We start from the raw sequence: 16,249 nt of genomic DNA, 5'->3' as shown, positions 1-16,249 counted from the left end.
CAGTGCAAAGAAGGCCACAGTGCAGAGCGCCCCCTGTCTGTAGGTGCAGCCCCAGTGCTCATCACTTAGTGACTCCTCATTCAGCAGCGCAGCTCTGCAGGATCCTTCATCTTTTCCAGTTACTCAGGAGCCCCCGTGGTTGATAGCTGTGTTTATACTGGGCTTTCTGGTTCATGAATAGAATGCCAGAACTACAGTAAATACTGACACACACACAGGCAGTGAAGACTAATGGCATAACACTGTAGGTTTATAACCTGTTGGGTGCTGACCCCTGGCTGTTCTAATGGTGGCCTTTAGCGATTTCACCCCACTGCTGCGGCATCTGATCACAGGGTGTTTTAGCACAGACAATTGATGCTGCAGACATGAGGGGGCGCTGCAAGATGAACTAACTAGATTCCACCTACTAGCCGGTGCCAGCAGGGGGTGCTGTGAGCCCTGGGCTCTTGTGAACTTTGGCACAGGTTGTGTGTGAAGTGACGTCTCTGGGCTTCATGGCGACTTTTTCATCCCTCGCTGACGTGCACTTTTTTCCCTCTTTCTCTCTTTTTTCCCTTTTTTATTATTTTTTGGTCTCCTCTGAAGCTTTCTCTGAAGCTGGTAAGAAATGTTTCCGCATGAACCCCCCCCACCCCGTGTCCGGGCCCGGAGGCACAAGCAGATGCCCCTCCCACTATCAGGCGCTGCCCAAGGGGAACGGAATCATTGAATCTCTAACTGATTAATTGGACGAGTCTCCATAGAATGCTGCGGACGTCTGTGAATACTTTGCTATGGCTGCTCTAGTCGCATCTGGCTGCACCTCCTGCTAGTGCATATACCGCTGTAGTGCATTGTGGGAGATGTAGTGCTTATAACGGGCATTTAAAATTGTCCGCAAATCCTGCAGAGCGCAGCTGTGTCAAAACTGCATATGGATTCCAAGTGGTAGCCAACTGTAGGTGCAGCTCAGGATGTGATTGGAGTAGAAGGCAAGATGCAAGTAGCATCTTATGATTTGCATTTTTCCCCCTACATCCAATTACTGTGCTGGGATGCATTTAAACATTACATCCCCCATAGTGCAGCAGAGCAGAAACGGCAGGAAGAAAATCGTGCAGCTTTGGATGTGACTGGAGTAGAAGACAGGATGCAAGTAGCATCATATGGTAAATTTAAACACTGCATATTCAATAATGCAGTAGAGCAGACACTGAATCAGGAGCAACAGGCATAAAAACTATGCAGCTCTAGATGTGACTGGAGTAGAAAACATCATCTAACTAGCATATGACTCATTTAAACATTTACATTTCCCATAATGCAATGCAGCAGAGAGTAAAAGCACACAAGGATGGATGTGACTGGAATAGAACACATGATATGATTAGTTGAAACACTACATCTCCCATAATGCAGCAGTGCATACGCTGAACAGGAGAAGCAGGGAGAAAAAGACCTGCAGCTTTGGATGTGACTGCAGCAGATGTTGCTCAGTGTAATATAAAGAAAGCAAAGTATTGACAAACTTCTGAACTTTCTCTGTGCGCTTTAAGGGGCCCTCTGCGCAGATCTTGTGTTGTACATGGTCTGCACTGAGTGTGCTGGCATTTGTAGTCCCCTCAGATCTGGTTGTGCCTCTGGCGATGCCCCTCCTCCACCCCGTTCATAGCATGTGTTTTGTGCGTGTCCCCCTCCTCTGAGTGCCGCTGTTCTCTGTATCATGTGACCCGTCACTATCCCTGCGCTCCTAAAACGAGCTTCACGTTGAAATAATCCGCTGAACCCAACAATTGCCCTCCACCATGTGTGACCATTAACACATAACACGCCCCGGCAGTCTGGGGCTGGGACTTGTAGTTCCCCATCAGCTGGGAGAAGGCATCTGTGGATCACAAGCAACTTCCACTGATTTCTTTTATACTCTAGTCCCAACCAAAGCTGCAGTCACAATTCTTCTTACTAGAATCCAGTTCTTTGGGACAATCCTATTCAGTGATGTGCAGTAGACTTGAGCGGGTGCAGACACTGAACCGGTGGGGGGGTGAAGAGTTGTGATCCTGAGAGCCACTGCAGCACAGCTGATGATGCTCTGTAAGGACAAGAAACCAATTGATTTTGGATGCAGCTCTGGATGTGACCGGAGTACATTTGACTTGTGACAAAGTCTGGTCCTTTACACACAAAGTGAAATCGCTCTACAGTGAAGAGGTCTGAAACTTTCCAACAGACTTTGTGTCTCTGTTCCACACGGTTCTGTAGATCTCTGCTTGCTGTCAGTGAGAACTGTCTTGTTGCATCCAGAGGCTGAAACCCACCTTGATGCAATGCTGAGGGTTCGTTACATTGTATCCAGTGTAGAGGATCCTCTGTGTGAGGCAAATGTATCAGTAGCACATATCTTCCTCTAATAGTCTGTTAGGTAACATGTATCAGCCTGAAGTCCACAGAGGAGTGTCCACACTGGATACATTGTAACAAACCCTCAGTACTGGATCATGGTAAGGGTTCATACAGTTGCAGTCCATGGATACACATTGTTTTCATGGACCGCAACATTACGTATTCCTTGCTTGTGTGGTTTTTTTGCTTGCGCATTAACCCTTTCCAATCCAGTGTCTGACGTCTGAAGACATTATGATTTAAGGCTGTAGAGCTTCGATCTTGGAAGACGTCCGTTGGGGTTTTCTTACTGTATATTGCTAGCCTCTCTGCTGTTGGAGCCTATCCAACGTGTCACCTCATGCAGTACTGGGTGTAGCCAGCATATAGCGCTGTTGTATAACGGCAGAAAAAGAGTAAGCCCCATGCTTCAGCCTCTGGATGGAACAAAAAAAATTCTCACTGACAGCAAGCAGAGATCTTGAGAATGGTGAGGAATTGTAACCGAAAGTGGATTTATGTACAAAGGGGTTTTTACACCGCAATTCTGGTGTAAAAAAACAAACAAAAAAGGGCGCAAATTTTGTACAAAAATTGCGCAATTTTAAGGGCTCCTTCACGGCCCGATATCGCACTTGCCACCATGTGAAAACTGGCTTGCATCACTGCGGGTATGAAGGGAACCTCCGCTGCGGCTGTCACAGCCGCAGCAGAGGATCGCACAGTTCTCCCGTTGCTCTCAGTGGGGTCGGCCCCGTTGAAGACGACAATAGGCGATATCGCAAAAACAGGACATTCTGCAATTTTGTTTCCTGCATCGGCTCCTAGCTGACATAGATTTCTGTTTTGGCGCACAGAGAAGCCCAGAGGGGACTAATAGAGAGGCGTGCGCCTCTTCGTACATGAATCTCGTAGTGTGTCAGCAGAAACTGTATTAAGAGCGGCATTTGAAACGCCAACCTTAGTAAAATTCCCCCAAAGTATACTAGAAATAAGCAGAAATCATTAACAGAATACCGGGCACTGGCCCTTTAAGGAGCTGCAGTCGTGCCCCTCTGATGATCTTCCTGGTCACATTTTCAGGCATGTTAGATGGAGGACCAATGGGAGAACCCTCTAGCAAATGTAAAGTAGTGTATGGCGTGCACAGTCAGCAATATAGCTGCTTTCTGGGTGACCAGTCCACTACCTGCTCTACTGAGCGCCCCCTAGAGGGCACTTCATTACATTGCACCATCCAGGTCCACTGTCACTGCAGCATCTCTGCCAGTAACCAGTGACCCTCTTAATGACACCCATCTCATGTGTCGGCCATGTTTTGCACGCTACCTGTCATTGCAGGGGGAGGTCGGAATGTGGTTTTCTGCCACCCTGGTGCAAGCGGGCACAGATCTAGGCACAGGGTATTAGCATACAGCAGAGGCTGTCAGGAATGTGGGGGGGACGGGAGCTGAAGACAAAGCCCTTGTTCTCTGCTTTGTGTCTGGGATTGAGATGCAGATCAGAAGCAGATGCAGTGTGGATGGAGCGCCATCTAGTGCCAGGAGCCGCTCACTGCACGTAGTACATTATAAATGTCCCTCATAAGCCTCCTACCACCAACCATCCCACCAATCAGGACCCTGTTACCACATGCCGGCTGGTGGGCAGATTTCTCTGTAACCCTTTCAGTACTAGGAGGTTCCTGCTGCTAATATAGAGAAACGGCAGCAGCTATACAGAAAGGGAGGGATTGAGTGAGTTCGCCCTCTGCAGGTGGAGGTGAATAATGTATCAGCAGAGCGGACCCCCTACACATCATGGAGAAAAAATTTAAAGGGGTCTTCCATTTTGGTGTGAATATTGATATATCCTTCCATTAGAATCGGTGATCATTGTTTTCAAGATCACTGCTTGCTTTCTGTGAATCAGAACATTTGTTTATATCCAATTGTATCCAGTCTATAAACAAAGTATAAATGTTACCTGCACTGATACATTGTAACAAGCCACCAGGGCAGGACTGCTGATGTGTTTAGCAGCACAGAGGATTACAATCCAACGACTGTAGTTTGTTACAATGTATCGGTGTCGGTAGAATATATCAATCTAGAGTTGAGGCTGATTGTCTGGACTGGATACTACTGTAACAAACCCTCAGCTGTGAGAAGTATTTGGTGGAAGTGATGGCAAACTGAAATGCAAAGTCTATTAGAAAGATGCAGAACTTTTCTTTTAGGCGCTCCTGTAGTGATACGAGGCGCAGGGATAGGTGGGGAGATGTGATGGTAACTGGGGGCGTTACTACTTTATTCAGCAGATCTGTCGTTCCAGTGTTTGTGGTCTATTCTCTTATCTGTGGAGGATTAATATGGTGTCCAGCCTGCGGTGTGGTGGAGGCGCTCATTTCCAGCCCTGATTTGTTCCTTGTTGCATGTGGTGCATGGGTATAGTTAGTGCATGCCGCCTGAACGGATGGTAGACATGACATTTCAGTGTTTTGGTTTCCATCAGGGTGCGACACCAGAGGATTTCAGCAACCTTCCCCCCGAGCAGAGGCGGAAGAAGCTGCAGCAGAAGGTAGACGAGCTGAATAAAGACCTCCAGAAAGAGATCGACCAGAGGTGAGCCATGACTGCACCAGCAGAATAGTGAGTGCAGCTCTGGGGGATAATACAGGATGTAACTCAGGGTCAGTACAGGATAAGTAATGTATGTACACAGTGACTCCACCAGCAGAATAGTGAGTGCAGCTCTGGAGTATAATACAGGATATAACTCAGGGTCAGTACAGGATAAGTAATGTATATACACAGTGACTCCACCAGCAGATTAGTGAGCGCAGCTCCGGGGTATAATACAGGATGTAACTCAGGATCAGTACAGGATAAGTAATGTATGTACACAGTGACTCCACCAGCAGAATAGTGAGTGCAGCTCTGGAGTATAATACAGGATGTAACTCAGGATCAGTACAGGATAAGTAATGTATGTACACAGTGACTCCATCAGCAGATTAGTGAGCGCAGCTCTGGGGTATAATACAGGATGTAACACAGGATAAGTAATGTATGTACACAGTGACTCCACCAGCAGAATAGTGAGTGCAGCTCTGGAGTATAATACAGGATGTACTCAGGATCAGTACAGGATAAGTAATGTATGTACACAGTGACTCCACCAGCACAATAGTGAGTGCAGCTCTGGGGTATAATACAGGATGTAACTCTGCATCAATACAGGATAGGTAATGTATGTACACAGTGACTCCACCAGCAGAATAGTGAGTGCAGCTCTGGGGTATAATACAGGATGTGTAACTCAGGAGCAGTACAGGATAAGTAATGTATGTACACAGTGACTCCACCATCAGAATAGTGAGTGCAGCTCTGGAGTATAATACAGGATGTACTCAGGATCAGTACAGGATAAGTGAAGTATGTACACAGTGACTCCACCAGCAGAATAGTGAGTGCAGCTCTGGAGTATGAGGATGTCCTGTGTATGTATAGATAGGTAGATAGATATGAGAGAGATAGGTAGGTTCTATATTTGTAAATGTTCATTTCTGGTCCAATTAGCTTGTACTTCTATTCTGCACATTTCTCCTCCTTTTATCATGTTCTATAGAGACGCATTGACTAAGATGAAGGACGTGTACATGAAGAATCCACAGATGGGTGACCCGGCCAGCGTGGCACAGAAATTGATAGAGATTGGAAGCAACATTGAGAAGTTGCGGGTTGAAGTACAGAAGTTTGAGGTGAGGACGAAACTGTCCGTCATGTTATGGACTTGTCAGGTACCTCTATTGTCAGGCGCTGCTCATCAGCGCCACCTATCTGCTACAAACCCATCAATGACTGTCTTACTTTTTTGATGAGAAGCAGTCACCAGTACTGAGGTCTTTTACATGAGGACACCAACCGCTGCAGTGAATGGCCCCCATCCTGCTCACGTGAACGTCTCTCTGCACTTAGCAGGGGGCATCCACATTGGCTCACTACATTCTGTGGCATGCATTGGTTACGCTTCCTGTTTTTCCAGAAGGCACCATCTTGTGTGAGATTGGGGTCAGTCATGGCATTAGGGTTGTGGCAGCAATGTTGATTGTTACTAGCAGTGTGTTTGCTTAGTCCACCATTATATATAATTCTATATACGGCTCCCTTTTCTCTAGGGCTGGCTAGCGGAGGTCGAGGGACGGCTCCCTGCACGCAACGACAACTCACGCCGGCAAAGCGCACTGTACGAAACACAGAACACTGCACCGGTCAATAACTGTGCACAGGACCGAGAGAGGTACAGTATACCGGGTGTGTGGGGGCGCTCTTCACCCTGCCATAGCCAACCAGTTGTGAGACCTCCAAACAAGGGTCTATCTGCAGGCGGGTCACAATCGTGGTGGTCACTGCTACAGTCGCCACAGAGGCCGTCACCCAGCTTTCCCAAACCCCTAAAGAGGGATCTGCTCAGTGTATTTGCTAGCACCTGAATACTGCATGCAGTTGCAATCCAAACTTTTCCCAGACACCCTTCATTGCAAATTATTTTTTGCCATTTTAGACTCAGCTGTTTGCAAAAAACAGTCAAACAAGAACAATTTAGGTAGCTGAACACAACAAGTAAAACAGGTGATTTCTCCAAATTCACCACAAAATGCCACTGTTACTGACTCCTGCAGCCTCTGGATTACCTCCCCCCCACCACGAGCGTCTTTAGTACTTAGTAGACCACTTTTTGCTGTTATGACCGGCTGCAGACGTGATGTACAGCCAGACAGCAGCTTCTGACAGCGTCCCTGGGAATCCTTGCCCGTTCCCTATGGACAACGGCCTCCAGGTCTCTAATATTCCAGGGTTCCTGTGCTGCAGCCGCCGCCTTCACATCCTGCCAAAGATTCTCTATGGGATTCAAGTCAGGTGACTGTGACAACCAATCCAGAATCTACTAGAACTTCTTCTGAACCACCTATTTGTCAGGGGGAGCAAGACGGGGATACCTGATCAATCCCGCCTCTATCACCAAATTGTCACAGGTCGACTAATCCGAGCGCTCTCAACACTTCGACCACTTGGCACGGCAGAGCCTCGATCAATCACTCTAGCGGGATTGCAAGCACAAGTCATTAGAATGCAGAGAGATTTGTATCCAGCATTTCCAGGTTTCTGCGCACATGCCGAACGAAAGCTCAAATAACCCCCTAATCCGGCCTAACACCTCCAGCACTCTACAATACCTGCACACACTCGCTGCCACCACCAGCTTTTGTTTCCCAGGTAAGCTGGGACCCAGGCTAGGAATTAATAACACAATTTTCAGAGTTGTGGTTCGTTTTAAAAGAGACAAGGTTTGACTAATAAATTGCAGATGTATTCTGAAAAAAACTTGCAGTGCTAAAGATTAGAGCTAGAGCTAGAGCTAGAGCTAGAGCTAGAGCTAGAGCTAGAGCTAGAGCTAGAGCTAGAGCTAGAGCTAGAGCTAGAGCTAGAGCTAGAGCTAGAGCTAGAGCTAGAGCTAGAGCTAGAGATAGAGCTAGAGCTAGAGAGTGCTAGAGAGCGCTAGAGAGCGAGATATATATTTATAGAAAAGATGTCACAGTGAAGATGAGTATTATACGCATACACAGCAGACATTACTTAAAATAAAACAAGGAGGAAATAAAAGAAAGATACCAGATTTGGGGTGTTCGGACAAAGGTTCTGATTGTGCAGAGTCACTGGAAACAAACAGGAAAGTCTATACGCTGTAGCGCACCTCTGAAGGTCTAACACTGGGTCTCTCTGACCCCCTAGTTTTTAAAGTTTTTTTTCCCAAAACACACCTCTCCCCCGCCCCCTCTATGGTCATTCAGAGAGGCGTCGGGTAAATGTGTACGTATCTGTGAAAAAAAACAGAATTCCCCATTTCGGCCATTACTCCACAGGAGATCCTCCGATCAGGAATGTCTGCCTGGCATATTTCCGGTCATAATTTTATCTACTCAGCGATATCAAACGTGACACGGAAATTATAAGCCGGCACGCGGATACACCGTTTGGGGGTGTTCTGGGGCCCGAACCTCAATTGAGTTTAGATGCATTAATTTCAGCTGACCCGCCCGATTCAAAAGTGCAAATAGTGCAGAGGGGTGGAGAGGAGGCAGAGAGGGGGCGGGAGCTCAGTTCCTGCTCCTGGCTCTTCCAGCCTCCCCCCCCCCCCCCCCCCCTGCACATGAGGACAACGTATATCGGCTCGGCGTGAAAACCAAGCCGATATACATTCGTGTGACTTCACCCTGAGTTGGATAACTTTCCTTTGACTGCAGTAACAAGTAAATGGTCACACAATGTGGTTTCCTTATGCTAATTCTAAACCAAATAGACAGGTGGAAACAGGAGGCAAAGAAGGAGGGAAAGAAGCTTATTTACACCACAGCTCCTGTCCATGCGAATATTCAAAAGGCAGGAGTGAGGAAATGGGTGAAAGAGCAACCTACCTACACCAGGCCTGAATGGGATAATACGGTGGATATAAAGTGCAAGCCGACATAGGTCTAAGGCCTGACACACATGACAAAAATGGCTGCCGGCCCTCTAGTCTCTATCACACCTCCCCCTTTTTTGAATGGGCATGGTAGGTTGATCCCACAGACCACCTACTATGCCCATCTCCGCTGCCTCCACCGGATGGGATAGTCTGTCTGCGTTGCCATGCTTACTCCCTTTCTGGTGCTGAATGGAAAAATCCTACTGTTGGAGAGGCAGACTCCATCGGACAAGTTTGCTATTTTGCCCCGCAACCTGATGTAACCAGCTGAGAAGGTTGTGGTCCATCACATCGGTGAAGCTACGCCCGTGGAGATACGGCTGCAGCTTCTGCAGGGCCCACACAATGGCCAGGTGTTCCTTCTCTATGGTAGCGTAGGAGCTTGTGGCTGAGATATAGCACGGGGTGCTCCTCTCCGCCCAAATGGGCTTAGCTGAGAACAGTACCCAGGCTGTATGTGCTAGCGTTGGTCTGCAGAAACGGGGCACCGGAAAGCGCAGCCTTATGGTTCACGGAATTGGGGGTCCAGTCCACTACCTGAGGCAACGTCTTCTTGGTCAGTTCAGTGATTAGTTTCGCTAGGGCACTGTAGTTTGTTACAAATTTACAGTAGTACCCGGCGGTACCCAAAAAGGAAATCACCTGCTTCTTGGTTTTGGGGGTGGGCCCGGCCTGGATGGCATCCACCCTCCCAGGCTCTGGCTTTAACGTTCTGCCTCCCACTCGGTGCCGTAGATACGGCATCTCCCGGGCTTAATGGTCAGGCCTGCGGCAGGTACTTCAGGTGTTCCTGCCAAGTGGAGCTGCAGATTGCAATATCAGCCAAGTGTGCTACCGCAAACCCTTCAAGCCTTGGTGGACTTGGGATGGTTGTCCTATTGGAAGGCCCAGTGACGTCTGAGGTTCAGCCTCCTCACAGAAGGCATGATGTTTTCCCCTAGGATTTCCTGACACCTAATTGAATCCATCTTGTCCTCCGCACGCTGCAGGTTTCCAGAGGAAGCAAAGCCGCCTCAGAGCATCCTCGAGCCACCGCCATGCCTCACTGTAGATGGGGATGTTGTCAGCGTCTTCCTCCTCCAGACATTACACCGATACATAGTCCTCAAAAGTCCCAGTTGCATCGCTCCACAGAACAGAATCCCCAAACTTCTGTGGGTAGTAATCCGGTTTTGAGTATATTGGAGCGACGTTTCTTGTCTTTTGGGTCAGTAGAGGTGAACGTCTTGGAGTTCGGGCATGAAGACCTTCAGCATTTAGTAGGCGCCTTACTGAGCAAGCAGAAACCTCAGTGCTGCTGCCACCAGATTTTGCAGTGACTGTTTCCTCCCCAGGAATCCGCTGGTAGTCGGTGATGACTCTCGTTCTGCCAGGTCCAGGTAGTGCAGCTGGTGTTCTGGTAACATTAACCTTGGGAACGACTTCCAGCTGAATCTCTAGGAACATTCAGCACCTTTCGTATGTTTTTGTATCCTTTCACTTGTTTGTACAGGACAATGATCTGTTGATTAGCCATATCTCTAAAACCCCAATTACACAAACAGATCGTTCAAAATTCATCAAAAACTGACAGTTTTTAGTGATCATTTTGCATTGGGTACTATTGGGCTAATCAGCCCATTAGGAGCCAACTAGCTTCATTTGCATGTATTTAGAGAACAGCAGGTGGTCTGTTCTCTAAATACACTGCTATTGTTCTCCAGCAGGCAAGCTGCTGAAGGAATGTTATCAGCGCTGCCCACGGAGAACTCAGAGTGCGGTCCCTGTTATCAGTCCCAATGGATTTTAAGCTCAGCTGAACTCAGCGATGAACATAAAGTGCACGATGGGCACACATTTACACTCAACGATTAGTGCTCAAAAGATGGCTTTTGTAAAAAGGCCTAAACATGCAGTCAGACATGACAATCAGCAAAGCCCTCACCTGCCCAGTTATGTGATACGTTTTATCTCAAGCACACCTAATGTAATAATGAAAACCTTGATTAGTTAATCCCCATTTACACGCAAAGATCGCTCAAAAGTCGTTCAAAAGATAAGGAGAATGGCTGTTTTAAGCGATCCTTTTGCATAAAGTACTAATGTATCCCTGCTAGCCACCATCAACTGCCCCTGCAGTCACACCGATACTGCTGTCACACCATTGTCTGTGTATAGCATCCCTCACTCTCCACCTCGCCATACCGGGCACATCTCCAGCCCCTTTACCATCTGTAGTATGTAAGCTCGTTGGAGCAGGACCCTCACCCCTACTGTTTCCATCAAAGGATTATTTACTATGTAACCGTGGTTCTGTAATGTTTGTACTTTTGTCTGTATTCCCCCTGTCTATGTAAGCGCTGTGGAATATGTTGGCGCTATACAAATAGATTATTATAATTGGGCAGTAATGCACTAATACAATGTTATCTCCTGCTCCCAGTGTGCCGTCTGAATGATGGTTTTTATGCTGAACTAAAAATCATCGTTCAAACAAAGTGCACAATTGTAGCATTTACACACAACGATTATCACTCAAAAGCCATCATTTTAACAAATTGTGAGCGACAATCGTTGCGTGTAAAAGGGCCTTTACATCTGGTGCACTTGATTTGTAAATGTGTGCTCTTATGAGGGATGTTATTCAGGGAGTGAATAATTCCGAGACTGCAGGAGTCGGTAAAAGTGGCATCTTGTACTGAATTTCGATAAACCCCTTGTGTTAAGCGGTTTATTGCTTGTTTTTCTTTTTTTTTTTCTTTTTTTTGCAAGGAGCTGAAAGTGCGTAATTTTGACAAATACCGTTTGTAATGGGGGGGGGGGGGGCGTGGAATAATTTCAATTGCAACTGTAAGTGGGTAAATTTGCAATTTAGGAGTCAATAAATCCTGGTTGTCAGCCCTTATGTGTGTCCACTTGGGTTGTCACCGGCATCCCCAGCCTGTAAATGAGCCAAACATGGCTTCTCCAGAAGGTCATCGGTTCCTATGAGGCTGTTGCTGCTTCTTGCACGGGGTTGGGGTCCGCGGCATTCAGGTTGATGAGCAGCGATGGAGAGAACAGTGCAGGATATAAGGAGCTGCGGGGAGAGGAACAAGGACAATACATCCGAATAGTCACTGCTTATGGAGTCGTCCTCAGGCCTGGGTTGTGGCGCCCCCTTGTGGTGGTGGGGCGTGTTGCTATAGTGATTATATTGCTTTGTCTCTTGAGCAGTCCGGATGGGAGTTATACAGAAGATCAGAGCCAGGAGACAGAAGTGAAGGTGACACCCACAGAATTCGACGACGACTTCGATGACGAGGAGCCCCTCTCCACCATCGGAAGCTGTAAAGCCTTATACCCCTTTGACGGTAAGTTGTTGCGTCTTCCCCGTTTTGTTGATGTTTTCAGTCGTGTATGATGGAATTGGCGCTGACTCTTGTCTTATCCGCCCAGGTGAAAACGAAGGAACCATATCTGTAGCGGAGGGAGAAATCCTGAACGTCATAGAGGAAGATAAGGGCGACGGCTGGACGCGGATCCGGAGGAACGAGGAAGAGGAGGGTTACGTCCCCACGTCCTACATCGAAGTTTACTTGGACAAAACCGCCAAAGGTGCTAAGACGTACATCTAAGCTCGTCTGCGGGGGAGGGGGCGGCACCCCTTTAAAACATTGTCACGGCGCCCCTGGGGTGTCAGAAGAACAGAAGCTGTGATTGGATGAAATCTCAAATCCCCAACTTGGCCATAACAATCATCCTTCACTCCATAGTGTACCCATAATGCACTGCTCCATAGACACTGTACATATCCCGTTATAGCTGGCGTCACAATAAAATTCCGATAATCCGCCTTTCTGCTCACCAACAAGGTGCCAGATCATTGGGAAGTCTGAACCTTTGGATGGAGTCCTCACGGGTCTCTGGGTGGTCCACAGCCCACCAATGTGTCGGCATGCAGATATTTACAGGGGCGCACCGATAACGCTTCGTGTCGGAGGGAGCGCCATTGTCTGTATCTGCTGTGGCGCCCTATTACAGCGCTCTGGACCCGAGGATGATGAATGTAGTAGTATCTCATTATGGGGCAGAGGTAGGCCCACTCCGGAGTATCAGCGTTTCCAGACTATCGGACTGTATGTGAATTCTGCACAGATTGTACAGACAGAAGTTTGGAACGATAATCACCCCTTCTGTCCCATGAGCCTTTGCAGCATGTCCGTTCTGACCGCAGCTTTTCCCTCCGTGTTTCCATGCGGTCGCCCGTGCGATGTGTGTGACCCGAGTCCCGTCCGCCGTCATATTGTGGCACATAATTTATTTTTCAACATGGGGGCGCGACGCCTCCGGCCTCATAATAAATAACCTTATTTTTTATACCGGTCTGTAGATTATTGCATATGTGTGGCGTTACGCAGTCGGTGACGCTAATGAAGCCCCTCCCCCAAATAATGTAACATCCGTCCTCCCTGAACGCCGCCATCCAGAGCTGCTCCTTACCAATCCTATGATCGGTGCAGAATCTGGATGGTTCCCCTCAGAATTACGCTGCTCAGGGTCCCCTTTCATCAGCAACAACAAAAAAAAACATTTTCAAAACCTCTGCTTGCTGTCAGTGAATGGGCCCGTTCTTATTTACATTCTAAGACTGGAAACCATTCCTGATCTGATGCTTCTCACAGCTGAGGGTTGGTTACAATTGTGTCACTGCAGGAGAATGTAACGATCAGCCCCTCTAGGTCAGGCTTCTTCCGTTCACTGTCAGCAAGCAGAGATCAGGAGGATGGTGAACAACTGAACCACACAGTAGCCCTTGTGATAATTTCCTATTGTTTTTTTGTCGCTCTCTAACGTATTTCCTGTGTGTTTTGTCGTAGATTCGTAGAGGTGTTGCTGACGCAAGGACCCCGGGGCGAGCTTTATACAGGAGGAAAATCACACCCCACCCCCACCCCTCCATATTGACAGTCGGACTGCGTAGCCAAAAAATATTAAACGCCATCTCGCCCCGACATACGAGAAAGCTGTGAGCGACCAGCGATACCATAAAACGGACGTGGTTACAGTGTTATAATGTATCCTGGTGCGGACCTATTGACCCCAAGTGACCCCCCACCCTGATACTGGGGCCCCCGTGTCATATCTTAGGAGCAGATCCCAGGCTTTGCCACTATGTTTAACCAAATGACCGCCCTTTGCGACAGTCCGGCCCGACCGTATTGACACGCGTGCTTATTTTTTTTGTTCCTCACTTCACCCCTCCTACTTCCTCTACTTATTCCTCCCCTTCCTGCCTTTTTTTTTTTTCTTTGCTCTTTCCTCCAGCTTCTCACTTCCTGTGTGGTTGTGGCCCCTTTAAGGGCCCCTCCCACCCTGGTCCCTCTTTTTGCTTTTTTTCTGCCTGCATGCTCGCCCTGTCTCCTTGCCTATGCGCACCTTTAAGGGGCACCACCCTTAAGTACTTTTGGGTTCTTTTTAACCTCGTCCTGCTGCATGTGCGCTAAAAACGCATCACCCTTGTCTAAATTCGCCCCTGTAGACTTAAAGGACGGGTCAAGACGTTATTTTTTATATCACCGGTGGATAATGGCGGTCTGTCACCAGCGCCTGGATTATAGGAGATACGTGTAATAACCAGTCGCCCATCAAACATGAGCCTGTGGGGGCCGCACATCAGGAGGCGCGAGGTACCACGGAGCCTCGCTTTCAAGGAAGCGCACTTTTATATCACAGTCCTCGGACAAACCACTAATGTGTGAAGAAAGGACTTCTGCTGCCTTTGTCCGTCTGCTTGTCCTTTTCTGCCGTTCTGTCCGCTTTTCTTCAGGCACAAGATGGCGGCTTACCCAACCTTCTCTCCCTGTGTGCGCTGGCGGCGCGAGTTGGGCCGCATTTTGTCGCTGGACTGATATTGTTGGAATCTTGCCAGAGGCTGTGCCAAAGCTGACTTAAAGGGCAGCTCTACTTTTGGAAGGACTTAATAGTGGAAAATCGCTTAAATAGTCATCTAATATGTTTTCATTACCAGAATCGCTCAGATGTCTATGATCCGCGTCCTATTTGTCCCTTACAGGCTGCCGTACCATAAAGTCTGACTTACCCTTAATGACTACCCTGCTCCACGTTTCGATCGCTCCTACGGCTAATGGGAATCAATCTGCTAATGACAATATATTAGGAAATTGCTATTCAGGTCCTTCCCTATCATATTCTACAAAGTCGCGCCAAAGGTGGAACGACCCTTTAACTCCTCCACCAACTGTCCCAGCTCCTCCCTCCCTCCATTACAGAGTGACTATTGTTAGTGTGTTATACGTGGCAATGACCTATAGAGCTTTCTGTAGAAGTTAGTCTCGGTGGACAGTATATTATTGTCAGCACTGGCGGCATCTCCAAGCTTTAGCGCTATCTTTGTGTCTCGTCTACGGGAAAGAAAACGTTTATTTGTTCACTCAGCAGCTGCTGCTTCATCTTCAAAGTGTAAAAAATATATATAAAAAAACAAAATAGAAAATATTAACCCCCCCCCCCCATAATGTGCACTGTGCCCCTCCCCCGCCCCCTGATGTAAATAGGAGGAGACTTCCTCGCCAAAGCTGTTACATTAGTATTTTCAGAGAAGACTTTTATGCGCCGTTCTCCGTAACGTTACCAGTTTTTGTTTTCCCCACTTTTTACGTTGTTTTTAGAGGTTTAAAGGATAAAAAAAAACAAATTCTATATATAAAGTTACTGCCAAACTGTATAGATCTATTTTATTCTCCATGTTCCGGGGCGCCTGCGCTCATATCACCCCCCATAATTATCCGTGTGCCATAACTGTCAAAAAGAAGACCTCTGATGTTCAGTGTTCCTGTGCCAACTAGGACTGGGCGCCGCCCCTGCGGAACAGGAGGCCAGGAGTGTGCCATTACCCAGAGGCCTCTGCGTCTTGTGTGTTCCGTTGTGTGTCCGTGGCCAGTCTATATATAGAGCCCCCCTATCTTATGGAGAAGAGGGGTGTTCACAGCTTCTATCCCCCCCCCCCCCCATCACTTTCTACGTCTCCGTCGTAAAGGCCGGCCCGTGTACCCCTCCACCTGCACCCTGACTGTTCGCTGGCTCGGAGAAGCTTTAAGAATAAGGAAGTTTCCATACGCATGATACAATATGCCATTCAGTTCTGAGAACTGCCGTATCGCTGGAAATAAAACTACTACCAGAAACTCCTGGCCCCGCCTCTTATTCTTCGATGTCGTTACCCATGGCAACTGTTGATGGCGCCGTCGGCATGTAATGAGTGCCAATGTTGTCAGGTATATACTTAAAGGGACACTGCTTGTACAGAACTGAGCTACATTGTGACTTCCACTCCAGTCACCTCCAAAGCAAAAGTAATCTTGCTGAATGTTACTCGTCATCCCTTTAACCCCTTGAG

The 16,249-nt window shown here is 47.8% G+C and overlaps 1 protein-coding gene across 11 annotated transcripts in view; it reads left to right on the top strand.

Moving 5' to 3' along the window:
* The window catches only part of FNBP1 (formin binding protein 1), an 85,310-nt gene extending 69,273 nt beyond the window's left edge, over window positions 1-16,037 (top strand). For 3 of the 11 annotated variants that reach the window (XM_066580221.1, XM_066580220.1, XM_066580213.1), the window contains 5 exons: window positions 4,840-4,967; window positions 5,974-6,106; window positions 6,524-6,645; window positions 12,064-12,203; window positions 12,289-13,212. In XM_066580221.1, the coding sequence (XP_066436318.1) occupies window positions 4,840-4,967; window positions 5,974-6,106; window positions 6,524-6,645; window positions 12,064-12,203; window positions 12,289-12,467 (702 nt within the window). In that variant the 3' untranslated portion in view covers window positions 12,468-13,212. Of the gene's footprint in view, window positions 1-588; window positions 604-4,839; window positions 4,968-5,973; window positions 6,107-6,523; window positions 6,646-12,063; window positions 12,204-12,288; window positions 13,213-13,709 lie in introns of those variants that run through there. The other 8 variants (XM_066580222.1, XM_066580214.1, XM_066580218.1 and 5 more) reach the window with 5 other exon arrangements.
* Window positions 16,038-16,249: the final 212 nt, after the last annotated feature.

The sequence above is a fragment of the Eleutherodactylus coqui genome, chromosome 10 (assembly GCF_035609145.1).
Source record: "Eleutherodactylus coqui strain aEleCoq1 chromosome 10, aEleCoq1.hap1, whole genome shotgun sequence".
NCBI lineage: Eukaryota > Metazoa > Chordata > Amphibia > Anura > Eleutherodactylidae > Eleutherodactylus > Eleutherodactylus coqui.
Note: the sequence above shows the minus strand (reverse complement) of the source record. Positions and strands in the feature narration are given on the sequence as shown.